This window comes from Gadus morhua, chromosome 13, assembly GCF_902167405.1.
Source record: "Gadus morhua chromosome 13, gadMor3.0, whole genome shotgun sequence".
NCBI lineage: Eukaryota > Metazoa > Chordata > Actinopteri > Gadiformes > Gadidae > Gadus > Gadus morhua.
Window position 1 is genome coordinate 13,495,418 of NC_044060.1, and position 11,797 is coordinate 13,507,214.

The 11,797-nt window shown below is 43.8% G+C and overlaps 2 protein-coding genes across 2 annotated transcripts; both read left to right on the forward strand.

Annotated features, from left to right (window-relative positions):
• The first annotated feature begins 266 nt into the window (after window positions 1-266).
• LOC115556810 (nuclear factor of activated T-cells, cytoplasmic 2) lies at window positions 267-11,753 on the forward strand. The gene is made up of 12 exons (XM_030374162.1): window positions 267-584; window positions 1,113-2,172; window positions 2,608-2,779; window positions 3,724-3,926; window positions 4,407-4,579; window positions 5,197-5,337; window positions 6,489-6,544; window positions 6,727-6,859; window positions 7,043-7,804; window positions 8,651-9,698; window positions 9,996-10,165; window positions 11,357-11,753. The coding sequence occupies exons 1-10, from the start codon at window positions 470-472 to the stop codon at window positions 8,701-8,703; spliced, it is 2,868 nt and encodes a 955-aa protein (XP_030230022.1). The 5' UTR covers window positions 267-469; the 3' UTR covers window positions 8,704-9,698; window positions 9,996-10,165; window positions 11,357-11,753.
• On the forward strand, window positions 9,558-11,753 carry manbal (mannosidase beta like). Its single transcript, XM_030374166.1, has 3 exons — window positions 9,558-9,698; window positions 9,996-10,165; window positions 11,357-11,753. The coding sequence occupies exons 2-3, from the start codon at window positions 10,016-10,018 to the stop codon at window positions 11,465-11,467; spliced, it is 261 nt and encodes an 86-aa protein (XP_030230026.1). The 5' UTR covers window positions 9,558-9,698; window positions 9,996-10,015; the 3' UTR covers window positions 11,468-11,753.
• Window positions 11,754-11,797: the final 44 nt, after the last annotated feature.

An 11,797-nucleotide genomic window follows, 5' to 3' on the forward strand; every position in this document is an offset into this window, starting at 1 on the left:
TTTTCCTCCACCTGTAGGTACTGCACACATCAGTTTTTATACAAAGAACATGAATCACCGAGCAAACAAATTGGGATATAAATATAGGAAATGTTCATAACGAACGATTGTTTCTGAATATCTACGGTATCTTGTGACTTAATGACACTGTGTTTGTATCACGCGTGCAGTCCGTGTATGCTGTGCTCTGATATTTGTACATATGAAGCCTATGCACGGACCGCATGCACGATGCATCTTTAGCAGATACAGGAAGCGATTAACGCGCCACGGTGACGAGCGCGAGTTGGATTCCGTTTGAGCAGATATAGATTTAGTCAGCGGTGAGGCGTTCATTCCCAGATAGCGTAGTTTGATTTTTTTTTTAATTATTATTATTGAGAAATATGGCGATAATTTATTTCACGGTGGTATTTGAGCATAACTTTGGGGTAAATTCTTAGATGGATCCCGATTTTAGAAAAGAAACATGACTTCTAATACTTTGAAAGCGACTGAAGCCCTTGTTCATGACATTGGTGAACAAGAGTTGGACTTCTCAGATCTGTTTTTATGCGATGGTTTCGCCTCCGATCCTGATCAAGGTTTGTGTTTTTGTGTTTGTTCTTTGGCTTGGTTTTGACTATCATATTACCTACCTATAACGCATATGCCTAGTAGGAGGTTATAATGTCTTATCGGTTTTTTTGTGATATTAACATACAAATGTAATCGAGGTCAATGAGAGACAGGTGTACAAAAAACATTTAATTAAATGATCTCATAATTTAGCCACAATGCTCAATTTTTACTGGTAATACTTATAGCTTACACGTCCTCTACTTAAGTAGGCCTACCGGCATACAAGTACTTTTAGGCGTTTATACTTTCAGTAGCCTACATGCAGTATGCGCACAGTATGCATGCGGTACGTGATCTTCCTCAAAAAATATCCAAACAGCTGCCTCAAATAAGTGCTTCCCCATATCCCACATTTGAAGTCATATCAAAAGAAAACATGAAAGAAAGTTTAATCCATTTAAAGCAGAATGTTGAAAGCTGTACTTATGTATGACGCAACTGTAGGCAAAACATTTTCACTAAAGCTGAACAAACTCTTGAACTTGATCCAGGACATAATTTGCATGATGACACCCATCACCCTGAAATGGCGCTGCACATGTCCGCCGACATCCCCAGCTCAGTCCACTCAGCATCCAGCCATAGCCCCTCCCCACCTACTCTGGCTACAGTCGGTCAGTATAGGGCCAGCCTGGGGTTCCCCTCCTTGGGCCATGCCTCCAGCCCGGGGATCATCCCCGCTCCCAGCCCCAGGATTGAGATAACACCGTCGGCCGACACTCTCAGCTCCAACGTGTCGGATCGGAGCCCCAGCTCCAAGGCCCTGGGACCCTACCGGGACCAGCCCTGTGTCAGCCCGGCCAGCAGCAACTCCTCCAGCGGCTGGCCCCTCGAAGGCTGCTCCCCCTCCGTGTCTCCCAACATCTCTCCGGCCAACTGCAGCGGCGGTGCTGCCGCGCTGTCGGCCCTGGACCTGGGTCGGGGCATTCAGGGCATCGTGGGCACTTTCTCCGCCCACTCGTCCCCGGGGGCTTCCCCTCGCACCAGCATCACAGAAGAAACCTTCCTGGTGCCCCAGCACCACCGGGCCGCCTCCCCGCTGCCCCACCAGCGCTCCCGCTCCGTGTCACCCAAGGGCAAGCGGCGCTACGATCAGGAGCATGGCGGCCACCCCTGCTTGGGCGGTGGCACCCCGGTCAAGCAGCGCTCTCGAAGCCCCAGCCCCATCCCCAGCGGATCCGTCGCCGGCCCGGAACACCACGGAACCTACCTGCCTGCCCACTACCAGGCGGGGTCCTCTGAGCCCCTGCCCCGGGCCGGGGAGTGTTCTCCCAGCCTGCTGGAGGACATGCTGGGCGGCTTCATCTCCCCCGGTCTACCTAAAGCAGCCGCTCCGTCTAACCTGCAGGAGGTGGAGTCCTTCGCGGAGGAGAGCTGTGTGTATGTTCAGGCCCAGAGGCAGGACCGTAGCTATGGAGACGGGCGGTGCTGGACCACAGACCGGGACGGAAGGCGGAGCGGAGCAGGGGCCGAGGTCCAGCCCGCTGAGGCCCTCTATCTGCTCCCACATATCTGGCCGCCCTACATTCCCGCCGGCCACAAAGTCTACAGGTGGGTTCCTTCCGCGCTGGGGTGGTGGATTCTTATCCACTCCATGCTGACCCGGAAGGCTTTTGAGGAGATAAGATTCAAATGGCTTAAAAATAATTGACCGCCAGAGTTGTCTTTGTTGAATGTTTTGCCATTTCAGAGAATGGCCGTACTTATTAAGATACAGAGTTAACAAAAGACAAACAAAAAAAATATGAAGTATAATCAAAGCACGATTTTATTGCAAAACTGCTATTGCAGTTTCCAAGAAGCTTAAAGTGATGCTTCAGAAACAGCCACCGCAAATAACGAGTGTATTTCCCCAGTGATGGTGCTGTAAATATCTATCTACTCTCAGATAACACTCTCAATCTCCTCTCAGATAACACTCTCTATCTCTCTGTCTTTTCCTTCCTTTGGTGACTCATGTTTCTCTTACCCCTTCATGAATCACAGTGGCCTCCCTGTGGCTACAGCGCCGTCTCTGGAGTGGCCCCTGCCCAGTCAGTCTGGTCCCTATGAACTGGTGCTCCACCAGCAGCCCAAGTCGCACCACAGAGCCCACTATGAGACCGAGGGCAGCCGAGGGGCTGTCAAGACCCCCAATGGAGGGCATCCGGTCATACAGGTACGGTGGTTTATTGGTTGTGCAGAATGGGGTTCAAGCCATTGACTACTGCTGCACTGTCTCTACAGAGAAGAATAATAGGTTCATGAAACCATTAACTATAACATTTATATTCCTTGTCTTTCCTACTGGTAGGACAATGATACAAAACTCATAATATATATATTCATCATTAAAACCCAAAGGTTTACCAACTGGAGCAAAGGTTCTCAGTACAGAGAGCTGGCATTTCCCGGATATTATCTCCCACAGGTTTGAGTTGTGAAGACCACAACCATGCAAATGAAGCAAACAGCCTTGTGTCGCCACATGGTAGATGTGAGATAGACAAACGCTGGTATGAGATGGGCTGAATGGCACATCTATTGACAAACATCACCTTTAAAGCGAAACAAAAGGCAATACGCGTTAAAACGGACACAGCACAGCCATGTAGGCATGCTTTTATCAATGTCGATTATTATTATTTATATTATTGAAATTATTAATATCATTACAATTATTATTACTATTATTACTATTATTCATATTATTATTATTTGTATCATTGTAAGTCTGCTTTATCCTGATGGTATCCAACCTATGAACAATCAACAGAGTTAATCAGTCAAACAGGATAATCCCCTCTGGGATTATTAAAATTCATCTTTATGATGTCAAAAGTGTGAATGAAGTGTGTACTTGTTAATGGAAAGGCTGAAGTCATATAAAGCTCTGAGGAACCAATTTTTTGTACAAATTAATATCTTGATTTATTTTTTTGGTGTTGTTTTGTTCTTGTACAGTTTTGTTCTTCACACACACACACACACACACACACACACACACACACACACACACACACACACACACCACACACACCACACAGACACACACACACACACACACACACACACACACACACACACACACACACACACATAACATTGGTTCTTGTCTCCCAGCTTGTGGGCTTCCGAGGAGCCGGGCCCCTGGCCCTGCAGGTCTTCATAGGGATGGCCGATGAGCGAGTGCTGAAGCCCCACGCCTTCTACCAGGTGCACCGCATCACTGGGAAGACGGTCACCACCGCCAGCCTGGAGAGGATGGTGAACGGCACCAAGGTCTTGGAGATCGCCCTGGAGCCCAAGAACAACATGACAGCGTTGTGAGTACAATGAGATGACGTTCCACCCTCGTGGGTTATCTATTTACGTCCTCATTTTCCTTGTGGAAGACATGTATTCACGCTTTTCCTTTAGTCTTTCATTCAAGGAGAATTTCTATTGTACCTTTAAATGTTTTCATCGCGTTCATAAGAGGAATGGGTAGGAGAAACAGGTAGGAGTTTCGCAGTCGCTGAGCTGACAAATGAGTATGTCAATTCAGAAAACGTACGGTTCAATTGGAAAGTTACCCTTTATTTAATATATTCATGAAATAGTGAAATTAGAGTAATGACACTCTATATTCCCAAATTCTAGTATATTTGTGTGACCCTTTTTTGCCGTCTACACTATGGATGTTTTAAAAAGAGACCAAAGAATAAACTAAATCAACCATAACAGAAACAACAACAACGACACACTCTTACACTGTAAGAAGACGAGGGTCCGACGAGCGTGTCCGTCTTGTCCGCCTCCGACAGGATCGACTGCGCTGGGATCCTCAAGCTGCGCAATGCCGACATCGAGCAGAGGAACAGCGAGACGGACATCGGCAGGAAGAACACGCGCGTTCGCCTGGTGTTCCGGGTGCATGTACCTCAGCCCCCCGGCGGCTTCATCTCCCTCCAAGTGGCCTCCCTGCCTATAGAGTGCTGTACGTGAGAAGCCTCATGATGTTTACTCCAACAGGAATAGCTATGATAGCTAACTTTATCTGTCTAGCACAGTAGCATTTTTTAAGCACCTTTCGAAAATAGGTTACGAAGTACCTTAGAAGACAAAAGCACAGAATACTGAATGAAATACCGAAATAGGTAAGACTGCAATGAATTTTGTGAATTGTAATATAAACATCACATAGTAAAAGCCATTTTTTAAAGATGGATCTAAAGAAGTTAAAGATCCATCTTTAATGTCCACCATAAATCTGGATGAAGATACACAACAGAGATCTAATTAGTATTTAAATGTATGCATGCTCATTTCCAGTGGTTCATAAAAAGGGAACAAAGCTACAGTTTAACTAGTTGGCATGGCCAATGTGAGATATTTTTCCTACACTAAACAACAATAGACCTATATCTCTTAGAATACATTTCTTGCTTTGCTTTCCGGGTCTGACTGTTAGAACCGTTAGAGTAGCCATCAGTCGATACTTTCATTTGTGATGTACTGTAATCATCTGTGGAGCCTCTTCCAGAACACATACTTGGCCATGTGCTCACGGTGAATATCTGTTGTTGTCTTTGTTATTTTACTTTTTCCTGGCAGCTCAACGTTCGGCCCAGGAGCTGCCGGCAGTGGAGAAGCAGGATCTCGACGAGTGCTCGGTGCTGGGCGGTCTGCAGATGGTTCTGACTGGACAGAATTTCAATTCAGACTCCAAGGTCATCTTCTCAGAGAGGATGCAAGGTGAGAAGGTGCACTAGGAGGAGGAGGGGGGGGAAGAGAGGGTATTAGGAAGAAGAAAAGCAACTGCCTCTTAAATGTCTTGAATCTAGTCAAATTAGTTGTTTATTTTTTAACAAAGATCCATCCATCACATTAAGCAAGAGCTATTATAACGACATTACACTTGATTTTAAGAGCTTGCCTAGTTATTTTGGATGAAAGGCTGTATTTTACAATTGTTTAGTAGTATACTAGAATCATTGTATTATTAGTTATATATTTACGTATTAAGTAGAACATAATAGTAATGCTACCTAGTACCTCAGTGCTGTTGGTGGTTGTAATAATGCATGGTGAAAATAATATGAAGGTTTACAGTCATGCTAGCAATACTATGCTAATGCAGCATTTATTTATCTATCACTGACACTATGTTAAGACTGCACTGGCAGAATTTGCATCCTTGCATGGGGTTAGCATTTGCATATCAGCTTCCGCTGGCATACACACACATACACTGCATTAGAGAACGATGCCATTTACGTCAATACGGAAATTTCACACCTGCCTCTGTGCAGTCCTGTTCTCCCACGCAGAGATGCGTGAGGTGACTTGAGTCTGAAAGTAGTGAAGGTTCAGTCTGTGCATGTGTGTGAGTGCATGTGTGTGAGTGCATGTGAGTGCGTGTGTGTGTGTGTGTGTGTGTGTGTGTGTGTGTGTGTGTGTGTGTGTGTGTGTGTGTGTGTGTGTGTGTGTGTGTGTGTGTGTGTGTGTGTGTGTGTGTGTCTGTGTGTGTGTGTGTGTGTGTGTGTGTGTGTGTGTGTGTGTGTAGTTGTGCTCTGCTTAGTGTTGGGGTTTTGTGTAACAGGATGTGGTTTGGACTCACCGGTGAAAACACTGAGCTATAAAGAAGCAGAGCATCTCTTTCCTTGTGCTTTTTTGTCAAAGCGTGGGCTGATCGCATCAGGTGAAAAGTGAGGTCTAAAAAAAAAGAATTGAAACCAGACAAATTTAAAAAGTGATCCCCCTTTCTGTCTACCCTAGTAGGGGGACACACTGACCATTTGTATAACTTTATTCAATTTTGGTTGTTTTCCTTTACATTTCTGTCTCATAGCCTATCTACCAGTATGAGTGATGCATGCATTAATTCACATTTATGAATCTCACAGATGGACAGCAGATCTGGGAAGTTGAGGCCAATGTGGACCGTGACAAGACCCAGCCTGTGAGTTTAACTTCCTGGCTTGCTGTCTGTCTTTCCACCTGTCTCAGGTTCTGGATGTTTCTCAGTCCGGCTGTCTGTCTATTTCTCTGCTGTCTGTTGCCTAGTTTCAGAAGTTATCTTGTCTTTGTCCTTAAGTACTTAACTATATATGACAACACATGTTCCTGCATTTCCACATGTAGGCCATGCTGTTCGTTTCGGTTCCTCCATATCGAGACCCGACCATTTCTCAAGTGGCCAAAGTCAACTTTTACGTGGTCAATGGGAAGAAAAGGCGCAGCCAGCCGCAGCATTTCATCTACACGCCCCTTAAAGGTATGCCTACCACTTGAATCCTCTGACCAGCACGGCCTTCGCTCAAAGTGGATACACTGTTGATGTTACCTCAGCAACAAAAATAGTATTATTACAAAATGATGAGGATGATCAATATTAATATTATTCTTTTATGTAATAATATATTGTTTTATAATTCTAACATTTTTTCTTCTATTGCAGCCATTAAAACGGAACCGTTCACCAACTACGATATGTACGGCTGTGTAGACCCTCAAGCCTTTGACCCGAACCAAAGGTCACTCCATCGTCACCCCCACCACGACAGCCTATCGAATGCCAGCAACCTCCCGCCGATATTATACCATGTGACCAACCATGTGCCGGCAGCTATACACGAGCCGATGCCCACGTACCACGAGGAAGACGAGCTGCTCTTCTACCCGTCCAAAAACACCCCCAGCCAACTCTACCACGCCTGGAACCAGCACCAGGCTGATCCGATCGGTGGCTGCTACCCAGTGCTGAGGCACAACGCCGAACCACACCAGCGCCTCTGCTCCTCCCTCGGTGTGCCACATCTCTCCATCAATCACCCGTCCAACCCGGCCCACTGCCTCGACAACGGCATCGCCATCGGCGACAAACTCCAACGCGGGGGAGAAAGCTACCGAGCGGTTACCATGGCGGCACTACCTGAAGGAAGTGATCCGTTCGGGGCCTGCTTGGTGGCCCCCAGGCACCAGGGTTACTCACACACCGTGGGGCTCCTGGGAAAGTCCCCTCCGACGTCGTCGTCGTCGTCGTCTTCGAGTTGTGCTCAGAGACGAGGTGCAGACAAGGTGTTTGTGAGCCGGCCGGAGCTGTGCGGGCACCCCCCGCTGACCCAGAGAGGGGAGGTCGGGACGGGACGCCCCTGGAACGACGTGGCGGGGGAGAGAGGGGTGAAGCAGGAACACCCAGGCCAGGTGTGTCTCGAGGACGGTGAGTAGACGTCATGCAGATCAGACTTTGAAGGGCCACATGCAGAGGGGGGGCACCCTGATAGTGGGATGCATTTGTATCCATCTCCTCCTTCATGTACACATGTAGGATTCAATAACTTTGTCTCTACACTTTTTACTATCTCGTGTCTTGTGGTTCACGTGTGTCCATTACCTAGATCTCAACCCACTGGCTAACAACGGAGCTATGCCGAGTGATTATGAAAAAGGAACTCTGTGTTAAAGAAAGAGTATTGCAAAAATCCACATCGATTCATCATCTTTTTTTAGCAAGCAAAGGATCCGAGATCTGCACTCAAACAAAGAGGGCTGCATCTCTAGCCAATAAGGCTGACAGAGAGGTAGAAAATAGGAAGTATGTAACCAAATACATGTAGATTCTATGGCAAAGAATTCAGCAATGCAACCTAGCCTCGGCCCGGGTCTACTACATGCTTGATTAGTCTTAAAAAATGTAGATGCAAATTAACCATTTCGTTAGCCATTAACCATTTTAATTTCAAAATGTGGTTTGCATGCTCAAACTTTAATCCTTTATGGCATCTTAACTATCAACTTTTTCTTTATAGTATACACTGTATATAATAATAATAACTAGGGCCCCCTTGTGGTAATTTGTGGTAACCAATTCCTTCTTATTGAAAAATAGCAAAAATCTGACTTTAAATTGCTGTTGTGGTGTAGAATTTGTGAATATTACAATTACTTAAAGTTATTAACTATTCATTCAGCATACTTCATAACTAATTTCAAAGTTAATTTCCTATTGGGGTTAAATAAAGTACCTTGATGAAGGCCTAATAAAAACTCTGTATTGTGTTTTCAGTGCATGACATCATTAAAAGAGACTTAGGAGCCCGCAGCGGAGGAGCCTCTTAGAAAGCAGCTCTGGCTTACACTGAAGAGAACGACCCGCTCGCCCTTAAAGGGCCAGGTGATCATGTCTGGACCCCAAGTGGCATGAGTACAAGGTTTTACTACCACTAGTTTGCCAGATTGACTTTTGGGAAGGAATCCATCTTTTGAAGGCTCTATGTCTAAGTTTGAAAAATAAGCCTGGGGACCTCCCCAGGAGGTCCTCCTTTGGTTTATGTAGATATCCTTTTGGTAAGCTTGGTAATGCACATAGGAGGATTCATTGGCATAAATATATAGCAACTCTCTATCGGCAAAGCTGCATTTATGGACGTTTTTCTTTTTTTTAAAAAACAATGTTCACCAATGCCTATTGTTTCTAGTCAATTTCTGCCATCTTGGCAACCTTGCTATAACCTTCTGTTTCTGTATTAATATATCATTGTCGCCTATGTGTTAAGCGTCTTTGGGTCCCTTGAAAGCTATGTAAAGCCAATAAATATTTTTTATTATAGAGAACCATTCCCAGACATTTATAAACTATCTGAGCTGGAATATTTTGTTATTTTTTTTATTTTTTTTATTTTTATTAAAATTCTTTACATTGGTATTGCTTATATCCATTTGTATTTACCTACACATACCTTCGATGTTGCATGTTGTTGTTTTGGTCATATGTCATGAAATTAGATGCTCGGCATCTGTTCAGTCAAATGAGGATCTGTCCTTCATATTGATATCAATAACTACTATTGTGTCAAATCACGGATGTACAATAATAACGGTTCCACATCCAAATGACGAATCCCTGTCTAGATACAACCACTAGGTGGCGATGTGTTCCAAGCCTTCACATCGAGATCCAAAGCGGATGGATCAGTGACGTAACTTCCGATCCGCTGTTTTTCCCAGCATTGTTTTTTAGGATGTTTGGTAGTATTGAGAATAAAATCGCTCTAGCCTGAATTAATGCACACATTCATCCAACCAGAAATAACGTCAACATAATCCCAGCCCTGGTAAGCTTTTTATTTGTGTATCGGCCCACTCCAATACTTTCGTATTACCTGGCATTTAAAGTTAAACTAATTGGAACAATGCAGCCCGTCAGTGTCACTGTTTGCTATTTGACAATGACTCCATCTACTGTAATGCCGTGACTGTTAGAATTGGCTGCATGGCATCCTTATAATGTAATGAATTAGAGCATTAGTAAACGAAACAAGGTTATTTTATCTGGAAATATATCCCTACACCAAATCCATCTCAGTTCTTTGTGTATCTGGTTTGATTGTACACGGATCGGTTATATAAAGCCACTTATCGGACCTGCATCATGTCGGCCGAGCTGGACCTGTCGCCCCCTGAGGTCCCGGAGCCCACGCTCCTGGAGAGCCTGCTGCGCTATGGGCTATTCCTGGGGGCCATCTTCCAACTCATCTGCATCTTGGCCGTCATTATCCCGTCCTCGAAGGGACACGAACAGGTAAATGCCAGAGATAGGTCGGGTGTGGTTTTTCAGGTAAACCATAATCCAGCGTCGTTCTTCGTCGACGGACTACTTGGCAATGTTTAAAAGAGGAGGCATGGTATCTTTGCTCATATATATTACTTCTATGTTCCTATTGTGTACAAACAACCGGCCTTGGGATTTAGAATTCACGACACCTGTATATCACAAGCCATTCATAATTGTCTTCACGGTAATAGTATCAGGGCTTGCAATCGCTGTTGTGAAGTGCTCCTCTTTCACCAACTGCTGATTTGAATGTATAATGTCTATGAGTCAGATGAATTGTTTAATAATATTTAAACGTATTAATACTGACGAACAATTTAGGAAATGGGTTGTGCCAGGGAATAACAGGTTGGCCTTCTACTGACAAAGCTTTAGATAGGCAGGCTAACCCATTATGTATTACTTCTGTTTAGATATGCTTTATATGGGTTAATATATAGATATAGATATAGATATATATGTGTCTGTGTGTGTGTATGCGCTAACCCCTTTTTTATATTGTTTCAACTGTGGATGTTGTCATTATCCTCATTGGGGAGACATTGTTTAATGTCAATGTATGCGTATATCATGTCATCTTAGTTTTAATAAATATCCTCAACTGGTGACCCCGTTTTAAGTTGTTTTGTGTCTTATCTTTATATCAACTTTTCACAGGCTAAATGTTTTTATTGCTTGTTGGCTTGTTTGGTGTGGTAATCGAAATGTATTTTTGTATGAATTTTGAGGTTGGTATTTACATTGTTTATTCATTTGTCATTACCTTTGCATGTGCTAAGGAATGTTTACTCATATAGCGGCCCTATATCCTGCCCATTTAGTGTGAATGAACTGTAATACCTCCTTATCAGATAGTTTGAGGTAATAACTAAGTTAACAAAGTAAAGTTAAATTTTCCTTAAGTTTCCCTTTTCCATTTTCAGCCAATATTTTAGTAAATATTTTATATTTTTAGTATGGGACTTCTGAAGTATCATTGCACTAGTGGAATTAGATGTAATTATTACACAGAGAAAGTTTGATGATACTCATTGCAATGCATAAGTAATTTGTGTGTGTGTGTGTGTGTGTGTGTGTGTGTGTGTGTGTGTGTGTGTGTGTGTGTGTGTGTGTGTGTGTGTGTGTGTGTGTGTGTGTGTGTGTGTGTGTGTTCCACAGGAAGAGACAGACACTACTGATGGAAAGGCTGCTGAACAACTGAAAAAACCTAAAGGACCTGCACCTCAGATTCGCCAGAAACTCAAGAAAGAGAGCAAAAAGAAGCGATAGATTACCAGTAGCCTGACAGTGTTTATGTGTATTTTTGTCCATGTCTAACCAAATGCCAGCATTTGTGCTAAAATGGTAGGCCTACTGCATTTTTCACTTCAAAGTGACCCTGAATTTACTCTCAATTCCACGCCTGTTTTTACAAGTAGGCCCATGCGCTAACCTTTGTAGATTAAGTTAAGTAATTATCTGGCAAAAAAAATGCCTCTTTTTTTTTCATTTTCAATTCAGCATTGCATTTCCGATTAAAAATTGTTTAATAAATATATTATTACTGCTTTTTAAATATGCATTTTTTTTAATGAATCACTGCTCAATATTAAATTGAGA